Source organism: Schistocerca cancellata, chromosome 12 (assembly GCF_023864275.1).
Source record: "Schistocerca cancellata isolate TAMUIC-IGC-003103 chromosome 12, iqSchCanc2.1, whole genome shotgun sequence".
NCBI classification, from domain to species: Eukaryota; Metazoa; Arthropoda; class Insecta; order Orthoptera; family Acrididae; genus Schistocerca; species Schistocerca cancellata.
This window is the reverse complement of record NC_064637.1, coordinates 20,317,450-20,334,843: the sequence shown is the minus strand read 5'-3', so window position 1 is coordinate 20,334,843 and position 17,394 is coordinate 20,317,450. Positions and strand designations below refer to the sequence as shown.

Sequence of the window (17,394 nt, the reverse complement as noted above, 5' to 3'; positions counted from 1 at the left end):
TTTGCATAGTTCTAATGAAATATCACATTCTCAGCTTATGTATGCCATTCTCCATCCATCCATCCATGGCTGTAGTTTCAGTTCATACAAAAGATGAATACTTTACGGTCCGTAATTCAGTTTCACAATGCCAGCACCGTTACTGTTTGTTTTGAATAAAAGTTTGTATCTCCAGAAGTATGGAGGTTATTGATTTGAAAATTTAACACTATGGTTGTGTTATCAAAAGAATTTGGTATACAAAGTATGAAATAGATTAATATTTAATAGTACTACTTAGATTCGTAGAGGGTATGAGGAATGTATTGCATGCAGCTTTAGTCAAGGACATGGCTCGCACGGCCCAGTAGCCAGAGTGTGTGAGAAACAAAATCTGCTCTCCTCATGGCTCCATGCCAAGCTACGCTTTCAATGCAAGATGACAACTCATAATACAAGGGAGGATTGAAAAGTTTCGGAATCACCACAAGAGTTCAGCACTATTACAACACACATCACATATATTCATTGGACTGTTGCCTGTAAACACGTGCCACATCAGTACTCTTGGGAAAAAACTGTTGTGGTAATGTGGCTCTGTTGTTGTTCCTGCAAAGTAATTTGCGAAGAGTAAAAAATTGAGATTTGAGCAGTTATTAAGTACTTTGTACAGAAAGGTATGAAAGCAAAGGCATTGATGCCGATTTCCAGAATACACTGGAGGACTCTGCTTCTTCATATACAACAGTTGCCAAGTGGACAAATGAATTTACATTCGGTCAGGAGTGCTTAGATGATCCGCGCAGTGGTCAGCCGAGACGTCATTACTCCATAAGTAATTGCAAAAGCACACAAATTGGTCACAGAGGATTCAAAGCGTGTGAAATTGCTCATGCTTGCCAGATGTCATCTGAAAGGGCATATCGTATTTTAACTGAAGAATTAGAAATGAAAGAATTATCTGCAAGATGGGTGCCGTGACTCTTGACGCTAGATCAAAAACGTACGAGAATGGACATATCAGAACAATGTTTGGCCTGTTTTAAGAGAAACGAACAGGATTTTTTCACCGGTTTGTGACCGCAGATAAAACTTGGGTGCACTACTATACCCCAGAGACAAAAACAGCAGTCAAAGCAGTGGAAACGTGCCGATTCTCCGCCACCGAAGAAAGCAAAGACAACTCCTTCAGGTCATGGCATCAGTGTTCTGGGAAGCAAAAGGGATCCTGTTTGTACTTGTAGATTATCTCCCCACTGGGCAAAAAGTTACTGAAGAATACTATGCTAACATCCTGGACAAATTGCAACAAAAAGACCGAGGAGGAAAGTTAGCAAGGAAGAAAGTGATCTTCCCTCAAGACAATGCGCATCCGCACACATGTACCATCACCATGGCAAAATTACACAAACTAAGGCATTAATTGTTGCCACACCTGCCTTATTCACCTGATGTAGCTCCACTGGACTTCCATATCTTACAAAAACTGAAACTTTTTCTTGGTGGATGAAGCTTCACTTTAAATGAAGAATTGATGGCCGGAATTGGCAACTGTTTTGCAGGCCTGTAGGAAACTCATTTTTGAGATGGGATCAAGGCAATGGAACATCGTTGGACCCAGTGCATTAACCTACAAGGAGACTACACTGAAAAATAACAAACATTTCAGTGATGTAAGTACTTTTTTTTTCTATTTCGTTCTGAGAACTTCTCAAACTGCCCTCGTAACTTGCTGTGGTACAATCAGATGGCAATTTCTCGTTGTGCCTACTGATATGCTGTACAGGGCTGTTCACGACACAGTCCATCAACCACAGGTATTGTTGATGAGCAGCGGACATGTTGAGCATTTACAGTAATGCTGCAGGCTAAAGCAATGAACTAAAATTTGTACTGTACTGAAATTGGAATCCTGGGTTTCCTGCTCACTACACAGACATGCTGATGTTATGCCAAAGTTGCCGCTGCTACCAGAGCTGCAGTGAATACTCTTGTAATCTCCCTCCCATATACAAATTCCAGTTCACACCTCAGCCCATTGCTATTCCACTTCTAAACTCGAATCAGTATTGCAGAGGCTCTCCAATATTGGAATAGTGCCTTGGCAGTGAGTGAAATGGGATTAATCCTGCCTGTACATCGTGTAAGTTGATGTTTCTGCCTCAGCCTATATCATTACTGTAGATATAGGTGAGGAACATAAACTGTATGTGATTAATCTTGAGTGCTTGTTATAAAGATAATCTTTACTGAAAATTGATTGTTGTGCTAAGTATTGCTTTTATAACAATGAAAACAATTTTTGATAATGGAATGTAATTGAATAGATAAGATTTACTCGTCAACCAGTGGCAGAACACAGATGGAACACAGCATCTTTCCTTTCCATCCCGTTCGTCAAGTCTTCCCTGACACGCAGTTCTGGGTGATTTTCCCCAAATCTGTGCCTTTTCCTGGACCTCTCCAGTCCTTTTCCTTCGCCTCTCTTCCTTCCCCTTCAGCTCTTCTGCCTAGAGGAGCAGCCTCTGCCTCTGAAAGCTTGCCTAGCAACCTAATTATTGCTTTTGTATCGTACAAAGTGCTATCTGTTGGTTATTTTGCACACTTTTTGGTTTCAATAAAACCCTATGTCATTTCAAGCATGTGTAAATTTTTACATCACTACCTATGTTATTTTGCGAAGTATTGAATTTTCAAGTGTTAAGACTTTTGGCTAACCCTGTATTATTAATAATTAATGTGTACTGCTCTTCTGAGTCGGCACCAATTCACGGGAGAAATCGTGTACAAAATAATAAAAACGTGTCACTGAACAATTATTACTGTCAGTCGTGACTAATGCGTGTGGCCAGTGGTTGAAAATACTGCTACAGTTGTAAGAGTCTTTTATTTAACACACGACCAGTTTTGAGCTATTAATATGCCCATCTTCAGTTGTCGTACTGGAAACAGTAAGAGACCGGAAATAATTTTTACACTCGGAAAATGCACAAAGAAAACAAAAAATCCATAAATTTAAAAACTGGCAGTCGGGCTAGGTGCTGCGAAACGTAAATCGGTGCCAAAGTGACGTCGGGCAGCACTACGGAAGACTGCCCGGATAAAGAAATGTGTAAATAATACCGGAACACTTACGCTCGGTACTGTGGCCCCGAGGGCCGTGTTGGACGAGTAGAAGACGTGTTGTGCTACCGATGGGCGCAGGTAATACATTACATAAATTTTATGTCACAGCTTCCACTCGGTTTTACTACAGTTCTGTGCTGCCTCGGTCAACATCTTTCTTTACCGTGCGTAATGCACTGTTAACATTTTTTGTGTAATGTTTTTTTAATGTAAATCACCAATTCAGATTGCGAATGGCCGGGCTAGTGGTCTCGCGTTCTTCTTCCCGTCAATAGATGGCAGTACCTCTGCCACTCTGGTTTACCAGTTTGCTTCCTCCTTCGTGCCTGCTCTACTCCGAGCTGTGCACTCGTTGGTAGCACACCGCACCTTGTACTTCCCACTGTGGCTCTCGGAGTCACTGCATCGAGTGTAAGTGTTCTGGTATTCTGTGCATATTTCTTTACCCGGGCAGTCTTCCGTAGTACTGTCTTGTGTCACTTTGGCATTGACTTAGGTTTCACAGCACCTGGCCCAACCAACAATTTATAAATGTTTTCAAATTTATGGATTTTTATGTTTGCTGCTTGTAAAAATTATCTCCTATAACTTCCTATTTTCAGTAAGACACCTGAAGACGGGCGTATAAGAGCCCGAAAGTGGTCGTGTGTTAAATAAAACGACCTTGCAACTGTGGCAGTATTTTCAGCCTCTGGTATCAGTTGTGGATGTTCCTCCGACAGGATTAATTGTAGTGCGTGTGGATTAAGTTTTGAGAACAAGAGTCGGTAATATTTAGTATCGATATATTTTAGGTCGGCACCGTAACTGGCGAGCTTTTAAAATTACCGTAGTTTTACAGGATTGTGCTACCTGACCACGAAATTGTTCCACTTGACCTCCTGTAGGCATTACCGGAAACGTGCAGTGGTGTTACAGTAAACAACTAGAGTTGTGATTAAGAAAAGTGCATCACACTGTGAATTGCTTTAAGACAGTTGTGCATATACTGTCAAGTGGTTCAGCATGTCCTCACGAAATATCACGGTGAGATCTCGTGATAAGCTGACTACAGTGCCGTCACCCTAAGGTGCAATAATATTGTTTGACTAATACTACTGATAAGGTTGTCGATTGACTGTTTTGTGGGCAGTGACAGCTGTCCTTATACCAGGGATGTTGCAGCTGTGTCAGATATTTAGCACGGTAGCTGGAAAGAAAGCAAATCAATTTGTAATTATATACTTGAATTTTTTGCAATGTAAATGTTCTGTCCATTTTCAGCACGCATTATCAGATTCAGCAGACATAGAAGTTGTAAGAGAATGGGCAAAGCTTCAAGTTACGAGACAGACTAGTGATATAGTCTGCCGTTCACTGAAGGAAATAATTTCGGCTGGTAGCTCACTTCGTTGCGACAGAGACTTCCTCCGTGTTGTTCTACTTGATGCTGAAAAGAAACTTAATGCACTTGATGAAAGATATGTAAGTATTAGCTTTTGTCCTACATACACATTACATATGTAAGCTGAAATAATATACCATTAGACATATGCAGTGCATAGTTCTAGTAACTAACTACTAAAGCACTGAGTGGTCTGTATTTCCAAATACTTACTTCTATTCTTTCAAAGTGTTGTTGTTGTTGTTGTTGCCGCAGTCTTCAGTCCAGAGACTGGTTTGATGCATCTCTCCATGCTGCTCTATCCTACGCAACCGTCGTCATCTCTGAGTAACTACTGCAACCTACATCCTTCTGCGATTTTTACCCTCCATGCTTCCCTCCAATACTAAATTAGTGATCCTGTGATGCCTCAGAAGGTGTCCTACCAACCGATCCCTTCTTCTAGTCAGGTTGTGCCACAAATTTCTCTTCTCCCCAATTCTATTCAGTACCTCCTCATTAGTTACGTGATATACCCACCTAATCTTGAGCATTCTTCTGTAGCACCACATTTCGTAGGCTTCTATTCTCTTTTTGTCTAAACTATTTATTGTCCATGTTTCACCTCCGTACATGGCTACACTCCATACGAATATTTTCAGGAAAAAAGACTTCCTGACACTTAAATCTGTACCGATGTTAACAAATTTCTCTTCTTCAGAAACACTTCCCTTGCCATTGCCAGTCTACATTTTATATCCTCTCTATTTTGACCATTGTCAGTTATTTTGCTCCGCAAATAGCAAAACTCATCTACCACTTAGTGTCAAGTTTCCTAGTCTAATTCCCTCAGCATCACCTGATTTTATTCGACTAAACTCCATTATCCTTGTTTCGCTTTTGTTGACGTTAATCTTAAATCATCCTTTCAAGACACTGTCCATTCCGTTCAGCTGCTCTTCCAGGTCCTTTGCTGTCTCTGACAGAATTACAATGTCATCTGTGAACCTTAAAGTTTTTATATCTTCTCCATGGATTTTAATACCTACTCCGAATTTTTCTTTTGTTTCCTTTACTGCTTGCTCAATATACAGATTGAATAACATTGGGGATAGGTTGCAACCCTGTCTCACTCCCTTCCCAACCACTACTTCCCTTTCATGCCCTTAGACTCTTATAACTGCCATCTGGTTTCTGTACAAATTGTAAATAGCCTTTCGCTCCCTGTATTTTACCACGGCCACCTTCAGGATTTGAATGAGTATTCCAGTCAACATTGTCAAAAGCTTTCTCTAAGCGTAAAAATGCTAGAAATGTAGGTTTGCCTTTCCTTAACTTATCTTCCGAGATAAGTCGTAGGGTCAGTATTGCCTCTCTCTCTCTCTCTCTCTCTCTCTCTCTCTCTCTCTCTCTCTCTCTCTCCCCCCCTCTCTTTTCATCCACTGTGCTGCTACCTCTGGTTGTTACGGGAGGTGGAGGGTAAAGTGTTGTCGCTCCGTCAACAATGTTGCCATTCTTATTACTCCAGTTACACTGCTTATGAAATCTAAAAGAAATCAAAGGTGAGTCTATTTGCACCAGTGCCGATACTTTTGAATTTATTCACCATTCCTGCTGAATAGACGGCAAATGTTAGATTTGGGATGATGTCGTGCACTTGAGTAATCCAGTGCCTGTAAATATTGAAATATTCAACTTTTTAGCTTCTTGTGATTTCTTGTAAGGTCTACTGTATCATTACTCCTTTCAATACTTATTCCCATGTTAGCCATAATGGGGGGAATTGAGTATGGTTTGTAATAGACAGCATTTAACTAACTCAAACACCTGTATATTTTATACTGTGTATTTTTCATGTAGATTTTACAAAATACTGCTCCATTTTCTCAAACAAACAGAGATTTGTACCTCTCACAACTGTTTGTCCCAACCAGAGAAGGGACTGTCTAAAAAAGTAACAGAAAAATCATGGAAATTTGCTTTTTATTTTGCAGTACTGATTCTGACATATCAATGATTATACTGGTTGTTACATAAAACTGCAGTTGTTCTGTAATAAGTACATGCTGATTCTTAGTCTTTGGAATGACCTTTTTCACAAAATTCCTATCATGTACTAAGCAACATCACATCTTTAAATAGTGATCAGATATTAAAATACATTTACAGCAGTCTTCAAAAGTTACAGAAATCAGATAAGCTACACACAGTCCCCACAGCCTCAATGTGATCAGAGAATGGAAACGTGGTCCAAGTAGTCTGTGTTCTTATCATCTGTGAAACTAAGTTCAACCGTGGGTGATTTTAAAGCACCTGTAATACATTCAATAATGGTGACGTTGGTTTATCTGTCAATTCTCTACAAGCTCTTGCAAATACATATACTTCCTAATCCAAGATACTTACCTGCTATAAACTTCCAGCTTCATTTCACATTCTGATATATCACTGGTACATGTGGACAGGTAGGCATCATATTTCTGTGTGTTTGTGGCACAGACAATACAATAGTGTACGTGATTAGGTCCCTTAGCTGACAAAACTGGGAAGCTGCCACATCATAGTATAGGCACAACTGTTGTGGCATGACCAAAGATGTTGAGTCTGATCTGTGGGTGACCAATGATATCAGGTAAGCTATTGGTGCAATATTCACTGACATATATTTGTTATTCTCACTTGTGCTATCTTATTAAAAGTAGAGGATCGAAACTCTTACATCATAAGACATGCTGCATGTAATATTAGAAACTACAGTACAAAGTCCATCTACAGAAAATTATGTTGGGCTTCTTAATGAGGTGTGCCAGTCAGTGTAGAAAATGAAATAATACTGATGTAGTAACAAATGGTATGACCCGCCAGGTTAGCAGAGAGTGCTAATGCGCTGCTTCCTGGGCTCAGGTAGACGCACCAGCCCCAGATCGAATCTGCCCAACGGATTAACGATGAGGGCTGGTGTGCCAGCGAGCCTGGATGTGGTTTTTAGGAGGTTTTCCACATCCCTCTAGGTGTAAACCAGACTGGTCCCCACGACCCACCTCAGTTAAGACACGCAGACATTGGAAACGTGTTTGCACGTTACGGGGTGGCGGCAGGAAGAGCCTCCGGCCAAATCAGATAGTCAGCACTCCAACTCTGTGAAAGGTGCGGGACAAGGTGCAAGCAATACTAAGTAACAAATGGTACATTAGAACCAGTTACAAATTTTATATACCATAGCCAGTACAGTTATTTCAACAATATATGACAGTACCGATGTTGGAATCTACAGGTGTTGTCTGAGGGAGGGGGACCTACTTTAGATTGCCTGTATGAGGAATCTAAATTACTGTAAAAGTCAATGCAGAAAGAAAGTATTAGCTACTGTTTTGTGGAAGATAGCCTCATTTACAGCTTATATTTCAAAGTCTTGTAGTACCAGCTGATTCATAGCTCTTACACGTCATGTTACATGTACAAATGTAAAATTCATTGTCATATTAATACCTCTAAAAATATGCCGGGCATAGACGTGGGGCATATTAGTCACACTAAAAGCTAAAATCTCCATTGGTAAATTATTAACAGGAGGATCATATTTTCCTCAAAACTGTAGCTACTACTTCCATTTCGCATAAAGTTGTTGTTATAAGCTTTAATCGCCAATAATTGCGTGGATATTCAAACACACTCACTTGGAAACAATAGCTGGTTACATGACAACAACTCAGTATCTCTCATTCGACTGCCGTGCCGTGCCGTGACACGCGGCCGGCGCCGTTCGTAGCTAGGTGGCGCTCCCACGCTCAGCCGAGTTGCGGAGCGCCTCTATCGCCGTTAGCTCGTACTGTCGTGGCGGCACATGTTAAATGTCATGGCACTGTCACAACACTTTTCTCCCCTTGAAAAAAAAAAAACACTCACTTCCTTGGAGACATGGACAGTGAGGAGACATCCGTGGCCTCTTGTGAGGCCCCGAGAACATGCCGCAGAGAGACAAGAGAGTATGGTCGAAAATGTCCAGGATGGAAGCTCGTCCGTGGAACGTGCCTCCTGGACGAGATGATGGGTGAAAACTCCGGAGCAGCATCCGTAGGTGTCGTGGACCTGGGGGTGTGCCCCAGCGAGATGGGTCCCGGAGAAGGCGGCGTATTCGGAAGCGGTAGCGACGTCGGCTGCATAAACACGTACGGTAGATCGGCAGCAGCTACAGGACTGGCTTCTCGGGCTGGTGGAGGCGAAGGAAGGGGCGGTGGCACCGGCGTGGCCACCACTCGTGGGCGCATCTGGTCGTAATGGCGAACAACCGTGCCGTCGTCCGTACGTATTTCACAAAGCCGGTGGCCGCGAAGAGCCTTGACCACCCCTAGAATCCATTTAGGGCGAGATCCGTACCCTCGTGCCCACACGTCGGCACCCACCGAGTATTTTCCCGCACTAGGGGACACAGCACAAGGCCTGACAGGGTGAAGCAGGTGCAGTAGAGTGCGCGGTTGGCGGCCGTGCAAGAGTTCAGCAGAGGCGTGAAGCGATAAGAACTCAGAAATTGCAGCAGAGCGTCATCTGTGGAAAAATCACTAAGGAATTTTTTCATCTGGCTTTTGAAAGTGCGGACAAGGCGCTCGACCTCCCCATTCAATTGCGGATGGAAGGGCGGTGCTGTAACATGACGAATCCCTTGTCCGGTACAAAAATCACGGAAGGTCTGCGAAGAGAACTGAGGGCCATTGTCCGTGACGATCGTGGATGGAAGACCTTCTAGCGCAAAGATTTTGGTCAAAGCCAGCGTCGTCGCCGCGGTGGTGGGTGAAGGATACCGAACAACAAATGGAAACTTCGAGATGGCATCAATCAACAGTAGCCAATAAGTACCGAGGAAGGGGCTGGCAAAGTCAGCGTGCACCCGTTCCCATGGCTAAGCCGGATCAGGCCACGGAGAGGGCATTGTACGAGGTGCAGCCAGTCGTTGAGCACACTGACCACACGCAGCAATCGTGTGGGCGATGTCCAAATCAATACCGGGCCAATAAACGTGCCTGCGGGCCAGGGACTTAGTCCGAGAAATCCCCCAATGGCCTTCATGCAATAGTTTGAGAACATCTTTGCGAAGAGAGGCTAGCACCACGACCCGTGGAGATGCGCCATCCGTGGCCAGAACACCACCACCATCACGAACAGATGAAGGTGCAAGGCATGGTAGTTGCGAAGGGGATCCGATGCCCGGCCCTTGGTCCTGTCCGGCCTACCCCGTTGAACAAAACTGATCACCTGACGCAGGACCGGGTCCTGCGCAGTACCTGACGTGACCTGCGAACCTGTAAGTGGAAAACCCTCGACCGCACGACGTTCCTCCTCATCAATGTGGAAACAGAGTAGTTCATCACAATCGAAAACCGGGTCGGGGCCCATCGGCAATCACGACAATGCATCAGCGTTGGTGTGCTGGGCCGTGGGGCGATAGTGAATCTCATAGTGAAAACGAGAAAAGTATAAGGCCCAACGTTGCAGGCGGTGAGCTGCCTTATCCGGAAGAGACGCCGATGGGCTGAACAGAGAGACCAGTGGCTTGAGGTCGGTGATGAGGTGAAACTTAGAACCATAAAAAAAACGCTGAACTTTTATAGAGCATAAATGATAGCGAGCGCCTCCTTTTCGATTTGAGAGTAACGCCGTTGCGCATCGTTGAGGGTCTTGGAAGCATAGGCGATCGGTCGTTCCGACCCATCCTCATACCGATGGGCGAGAACAGCCCCTAGGCCATACTGTGACACGTCAGTCGCCAGAGCCAAGTGCTGACACGGACAGAATGTGGCAAGACAAGGCGCCGACTGCAAATGAGCCTTCAGGCGGACAAAAGCCTGCTCACACTCGTCGGACCAACAGAAAGGGACGTTTTTGCGTAACAGCTGATCAGAGGATGAGCTACCGCCGCTGCGGATGGATTGAATTTGTGATAATAAGCAATCTTGCCTAGAAACGCCTGAAGTTCTTTGACCGTAGACGGCCGGAGTAGAGGGTTAATGGCCGCAACGTGCTGACGTAGAAGACGTATACCCTCACGGGACAAGTGGAAACCAAGATACACAGTGGAGGGTTGGAAGAACTGTGACTTGTCCAGATTGCACTTCAACCCAGCCGAATGCAAAACCCGAAACAGTGAACGCAAATTGCGAAGGTTCTCCTCAGTGGAGGCCCCCGTGACAACAATGTCATCCAGATAGTTGATGCAGCCGGGAACGGAAGCCGTGAGCTGTTCCAAAAACCGCTGAAAAATGGCCGGCACGCTAACAACGCCAAATGGTAACCGCTGGTACTGATACAACCCACAAGGAGTGTTGATGATGAGAAATTCCTTGGAAGAAGCATCCAACGGCAACTGATGGTACGCCTCCAATAAGTCAAGTTTGGAAAAGAGCTGGCCCCCAGTGAGCTTGGTAAATAACTCCTCAGGACAGGGAAGAGGATAAGTGTCAGTGAGGCTCTGAGCGTTGACAGTGGCTTTAAAATCAAACCACCACAATTGGCGATGCCCATTCGCTGGAGGTAACAGGAAGGAGAATCCCTGAAGCTGTTAACCTGTCTATCCCAGCCTCGACAGGTGCACGCAACGCCACTGGAATAGGGCATGCCCGGAAAAAATTAGGGCGAGCCGTAGGTTTAAGAGTAATGTGGGCTTCAAAATCCTTGGCACGACCCAGACCAGCAGAGAACACTGACGGAAATTCAGAACACAATCCATCCAGCTGTTGATACGGAATATCCTCAGAGATGAGGTGCTCATCATCATCATCAACGGAGAACCCGAACAACTGGAAAGAATCATAACCGAACAGGTTTTCAGTGCCCGCATGATCCACCACATAAAACGTGAGGGGCCTAACAACAGACTTGTAGGCAGTGGAAGCATCGAACTGGCCAACGATAGGAATTTTCTGTTTATTATAAGTTCTCAGATTTCGCGTAACTGGAGACAAGGGAGGGGAGCCCAACTCCAAATACGTGCGAGAATTAATGAGAGTTACTGCAGAGCCAGTGTCCACTTGCATGCGAATGTCTTTATCCAGAACACGAACAGTAACAAACAACTTATTTGTTTGAGAAAGCACACAGTTAACATCCGTGTCCGATGCCTCGTCCTCGTTGACAGGAACTTTAGGGGACCGACACACAGAAGCAATGTGGCCTTTTTTCCTACACGAATTACACGTGGCCCAATGTTTTGGACACACGGCCCCGTCATGCTGTGCGAAACAACGTGGACGAGAAGGAAGTGCGGAACGAACCTGTTTCTGCGGTTGCTGTTTTCGCTGCGAGCGTCGCGGCCCAACGCGACGTTGTTTACGTGGGTGAACCGCCGCCACATCTTCGTTCCCCTGTGAAACAGGCAAATTGTCCGTGTCGAAAGTTGACTGTACAGACAGTTCAATCCCGTCTCCAGCCATCCTGATTTAGGTTTTCCGTGATTTCCCTAAATCGTTTCAGGCAAATGCCGGGATGGTTCCTTTGAAAGGGCACGGCCGATTTCCTTCCCAATCCTTCCCTAACCTGAGCTTGCGCTCTGTCTCTAATGACACCGTTGTCAACGGGACGTTAAACACTACCCACCACCACCTTGACTGTACAGCGCCTCCGTCACACCACGCGTCTATTTGCGCGCCAGCAGTGTTAGAAACTTTAAAGGATTGAGCGATGCTTAGAACTTCAGACAATGACGGGTTTGGCAGTTGTAGGGCACGTTGTCTAACTTCTTTATCAGGAGCAAGCCCTAGAATAGCATCCCTAACCATTGAATCAGCATAAGACTCGTGATGAGTGTCCGTGACAAACTGACTCAGACCGTGTAGTTACGCCGCCCGAGCCCGGTAAGATTGATTGGGCTGTTTACGACACCGGTAGAACGCCACGCGGGCGGCAACGATGTGGGTGTTTCTGCGGTAATAGTTAGACAATGAGTCACACATTTCTTGGAGGGACAGAGAGGCAGGTTCCTGCAGAGGGGCTAACTGAGATAGCAGCTGATAGATCAGTGGGGAAATCCAAGATAGAAATAACCTATTAAACATAGGAGTGTCGACAACGCCGAAAGCCGAGAAGTGTTGCCGCAAACGCTTCTCATAATCCTCCCAGTCTTCAGCGGCCTCGTCGTAAGGAGGGAACGGAGGCGGAGAAGAGGAAGATAGACGATGAGTAAGCGACGTCGACAACACCTGAATAGCAGCCGTCAGCTGTGTTTTGTTGTTCAATGAGTGCTTGCATAAGCTGTTCCGTGTCTGCCCCGTCACGAACACACAAATCCACAACGCAGTGAAAATATCCGACTTCGTCGCCAAAAAGTGTTATAACCTTTAATCACCAATAATTGTGTGGATATTCAAACACACTCACTTAGAAACAATAGCTAGTTACATGATAACAACTCAGTATCTCTCATTCGACTGCCGTGCTGTGACATGCGGCCGGCGCTGTTCGTAGCTAGGTGGCGCTCCCGCGTTCAGCTGAGTTGCGGAGCGCCTCTATCGCCGTTTGCGCGTGCTGTCGTGGTGGCACTGTTAAATGTCGTGGCACTGTCACAACAGTTGTAGTGTGGTTTAGGTGGTCCATACAGGCAATCCAAAGTAGGTCCCTTCTTCACATAACACTTGCAGGTTCCAATATCTGTACTGTAATACATTGTTGAAATGACTAATGACATGGTGCAACCAACTATGGTTTTCCAGTTTCATTATAACACTGCATGGTGAAAAAAGATTCACCTACTGTGTGTGTGTGTGTGTGTGTGTGTGTGTGTGTGTGTGTGTGTGTGTGTGTGTTTGAGGGAGCGAGAGATATTTATTTTAATACATCAGTATTATTTTATTTCCTAAACTTACTGGCACACCTCATTAAAAGGCTTCTGTGGTTGGACTGTACCACAATTTCTAATATTACACGTGACATAATATCTGATGTAAGAGTTTCAATCCTTTACTTCCAACAAGATAGCATGTGAGAGAATAACAAGCTTATGCCAGTGAATATTCCACCAGTACCTTATTTAATGTTATTGACCATCCACAGATAAGATCGTAAACATCTTCAGTCATACCATAACAGTTGTGCCTATATTATGACATAGGAAGTTGGTTTTGTCAGCTAAAGGATGTTATCACATACATTGTTGTATTGCCTTTGTGCCACATACGCACCAAAATAAGAAGCATACCTGTTCACATGTATCGACAATGTATTGGAGTGTGAAAAGAAGCTGGAAGCATAAGATATGTAAATAACTTGGGTTATAAAGTGTATGTATGTGCAAGATCTTGTCAACAATTGACGTATAAACCAATATCACCATTTCTGAACGTGTTATGGGTGCTTGAACATGACCCAAGGATAATAAAAAGAATACTGTCTACTCGGACCATGTTTTCATGCTCAAAACACTGGACTGAGTTTACCCTCTTCAAAACAACAAACTGTGGAGCTCTGATTGTGTACCTCTTCCTGTTGGCGTGGCCAGCAATGCAACATAACCAAAAAAAGGTTCATGCAGACATAAGATCAGCTGTGCAAGATGTCTTCAGTGCTTTTGAAAGTGAAACCTGCATTGCCAGTTTGTCAAAGGATAAGTTTTGGTCCTGTGTGAAATCCACCAATGGATCAAATTTATCATTTGTAGATAGCAACTGCACAAAAATGGAAGATGGAAAAATTCTAGAGTTAGAAACAGTTACTCAGATCACATGTTCTCCACATTCACTTCCGTGCACACATTGACATATATGCATGTGACACGTGTAAGCAAGAGTGTTTGTGGAATGGAAAACTAAGAGTCAGGAGGAGGGGGCGAGGGTCCAGTGGACATTATGAAACAACTATTAGATAATACCTGTAGCCTCTCTTAAAGTAGTTGATGACAGACCTGTGGAACAATGAAAAACCTGTGATTACACACACACACACACACACACACACACACACACACACAAAATAAATATACATAATCTCCTGAACATTTATATCACTAACCTCAGTTTGTTGATTAATTATGGATCATGTTTCCCACGTATGACTTTCTGGAAATGAATATGTTGTCAGTGACTGTATATCCTCTAACACACAGTAAACAACTGTTTTTCGATATCTGAAGGAGCATGAGAAAATTATCATTTCCATAATTTTAGGGGGCTCCGGACAGGTTGATATCTTAATTTCCATTCCCCCCCCTCTAGTCATGGTCTACAGAATTTACCATTCCCAATAATAAATAAAACACATATTATCTCCTTAGTTCTGGTTTATTCATTTGTTTCAACAAAACATTGTGCGAGTAACCATGTATACGAGGGGCATTTGAAAAGTCTGTGCATAAATAAAAGCTACTTATGTGTTTGGCGTAAACCTTTGTTTTTCGAAATAGTCTCCTTTTAGACTTATGCACTTCATCCAATGTGATTCTAATTTGTTGATCCCTTCCGAATAATAGGAATTATCCATATGCAAAACAGCTATTAGTTCCTGCAATCACCTCCTCGTTTCAATAAAATCATTGTCCTGCCAGCTATTTCTTCAAATTGGGGAACAAATAGTAGTCTGGAGAATAGGGGGATGTGAAATGAGTTGGAATCCTATTTCCATTAATTTTGTGACCACAACTGCTGAGGTGTGTGAATGTGTATTGTCGTGATAAAAAAAGGACTTTTTTGTGGTCCAATTGCCAGCGTTTTTCTTGCAGCTGGGTTTTCAAACAGTCCAATAATGATGAATAATATGCACCTGTAATAGTTTTACCTTTTCCAGATAGTTGAATCCCAAAAGACAGTCGCCATAACCTTTCCAGCCGAAGGAATGGTCTTTGCCTTTTTTGGTGCAGATTCTCCCTTGGTAACCCATTGTTTAGATTGTTGTTTGAGCTCAGGAGTATAGTAATGTATCCATGTTTCATCCACAGTGACGAAACGACAGTTAGTCCTGTGGATTCTTCCTGAACGGCTGCAAATCATCCTTGCAGTGCTTCGCACAATTCAGTTTTTGGTCAAGTGCGAGCAATCGCTGAACCCATCTTGTGGGTAGCTTTCTCATGTCCAAATATTTATGCAAAATAATATGTACCCATTCATTTGAGATGCCCACAGCACTAGCAATCTCACGCACCTTATCTCTTCTGTCATCCATCACCATATCATGGATTTTATCAATGATTTCTGGAATTGTAACCTCCACAGGGCATCCAGAATGTTCAGCATCACTTGTGGCCATATGGCCACTCCAAAAATTTTGAAACCACTTATAAACTGTTCTAATCAAAGGTGCAGAGTCACAGCAGTGTTTATCAAGCTTCTCTTCAGTCTCCTGAGCTGTTTTGCCTTTCATAAAGTAATGTTTAATCACCACACGAAATTTTTTTGTCCATTTGTTTGACAATGACTCCACTTCCTTGATTCACGCGAATGTCAAACACAAAGAAATAGACCAATATGGCTGAAAAGATACTACTAACTGAACATGACCTCGATACGGTCCAGTGGTTCCATCTCTTGGACTTTGCACGGACTTTTCAGATGCCTCTCGTATGTAATAGTTCTCAGATTGAAATTTGATTTTTGAATCCCCCACCTCTGAGAGCAATTATTTAGGAGGTAGTGATTCAGTAGCTTTCAAAACACTTGAGGAAGAGAAGCTACGTGGAGAAAACGTAACGATCACCAAGCAGGAGTGCAAAAAAGCAAATGGGTATGAGGCTATGAGGACTGAAAACTGCATATAAGGGAAAGAAATTGGAAGATGGCTGACGATTAGATGGTAAGAATAGACATGAAAAAATCTGTCAAGGAAAGAATTCAAAACTATTATGGCATAGCAGTAGCATAGAAGATATTAGAAAAGCTGTGTGGGCAGTTTTGTTTCACCTCTTCAAGAGACAATAAACACAGTCATAGGCCTTCCAGAAAGTGATTCTATTTACAAACCAGCTATTTCTTTTGCAAGTAGAAATCTTGAAAGAAACTTCCAAGGATTTGTCAGATGTAAATCCACTGACGAAAATCACTCCCAAAATCCTAACGAGTCCACGAACAGTGTAATCTGGGAGAGAATTCCCGAGAGTTTTGGTGGCAATCGGTATACTGCATTTTGGTGTCTTGGATGCAGTGACAACATTCAGTGAAGGAAATGTTGCAAGATATGAAGTACTGAAAAGGCTGCTTGAAACCTTTGGTCATTTTGCAGTAAAACAAATGTTAAATTTAGATAAAGAAAGGCTTTTTGTGTCTGAGAACTGTTTGAGACTTTGAAACAATGGCAAGACAGGGAGGAAAAAGGATATTGCAAGATGAAATGGAAGAGGATGCAGACAACCCAATGTATGGAGCTGGGAGGCATTGTCAACTTTAATGGCTGTTTTCTGTAAGTTGTATTTTTCAAGAAAAAAGTGTACTTTCTTAGTTTCTATTAACCAGAATTTGTTCAAAATTATGGGGTATACTCATTGGAGTATTGTGCATATTTTAACACGGGGATTTTCGTATTTTGTAAATCTCAAAGAAGTTAGCCTTATGTACATCGAACGGTGTAGAAAGTTTGTCTACTTTTCACAAATATAATTATCTTAAAAATAATCAATACTTCCAGAAATACCTCTGTTAGTGGCTAGAAATGTGCAACCCAAGGCATATTTTCTTCAAATTTTTATTCCCAATAATTGCTGAAAAAGGTACCTTTTATATGAATAAATATTACATTGTTTAAGATAGGGATTTTTCCAATCTGCCCAAAACTCTTTAAATGAAGTAAAATCATATCAGCCATATTATGTCTTATGTAACTGTGTAAAGTTTGTGATTGCTATTTGTCCTGTGGTTAATGCTTTCTCACAAAGGCGACACTGTGTGCAGTAGAATCAACATTCATTGGTGCTGAAGAAATGTAATACTTGCCAAGAAATAACTCCTGTTCCTCTATAC

At 43.0% G+C, this 17,394-nt stretch overlaps 1 protein-coding gene across 2 annotated transcripts in view; it reads left to right on the top strand.

The window, feature by feature from the left end:
• Positions 1 to 17,394, top strand: part of LOC126109578 (disks large homolog 5-like) — a 721,341-nt gene that overhangs the window by 668,289 nt on the left and 35,658 nt on the right. For both annotated transcript variants that reach the window (XM_049914610.1, XM_049914609.1), the window contains exon 6: positions 4,369 to 4,569. In XM_049914610.1, coding sequence (XP_049770567.1) covers positions 4,369 to 4,569 — 201 coding nt within the window. The remainder of the gene's footprint in view (positions 1 to 4,368; positions 4,570 to 17,394) is intronic.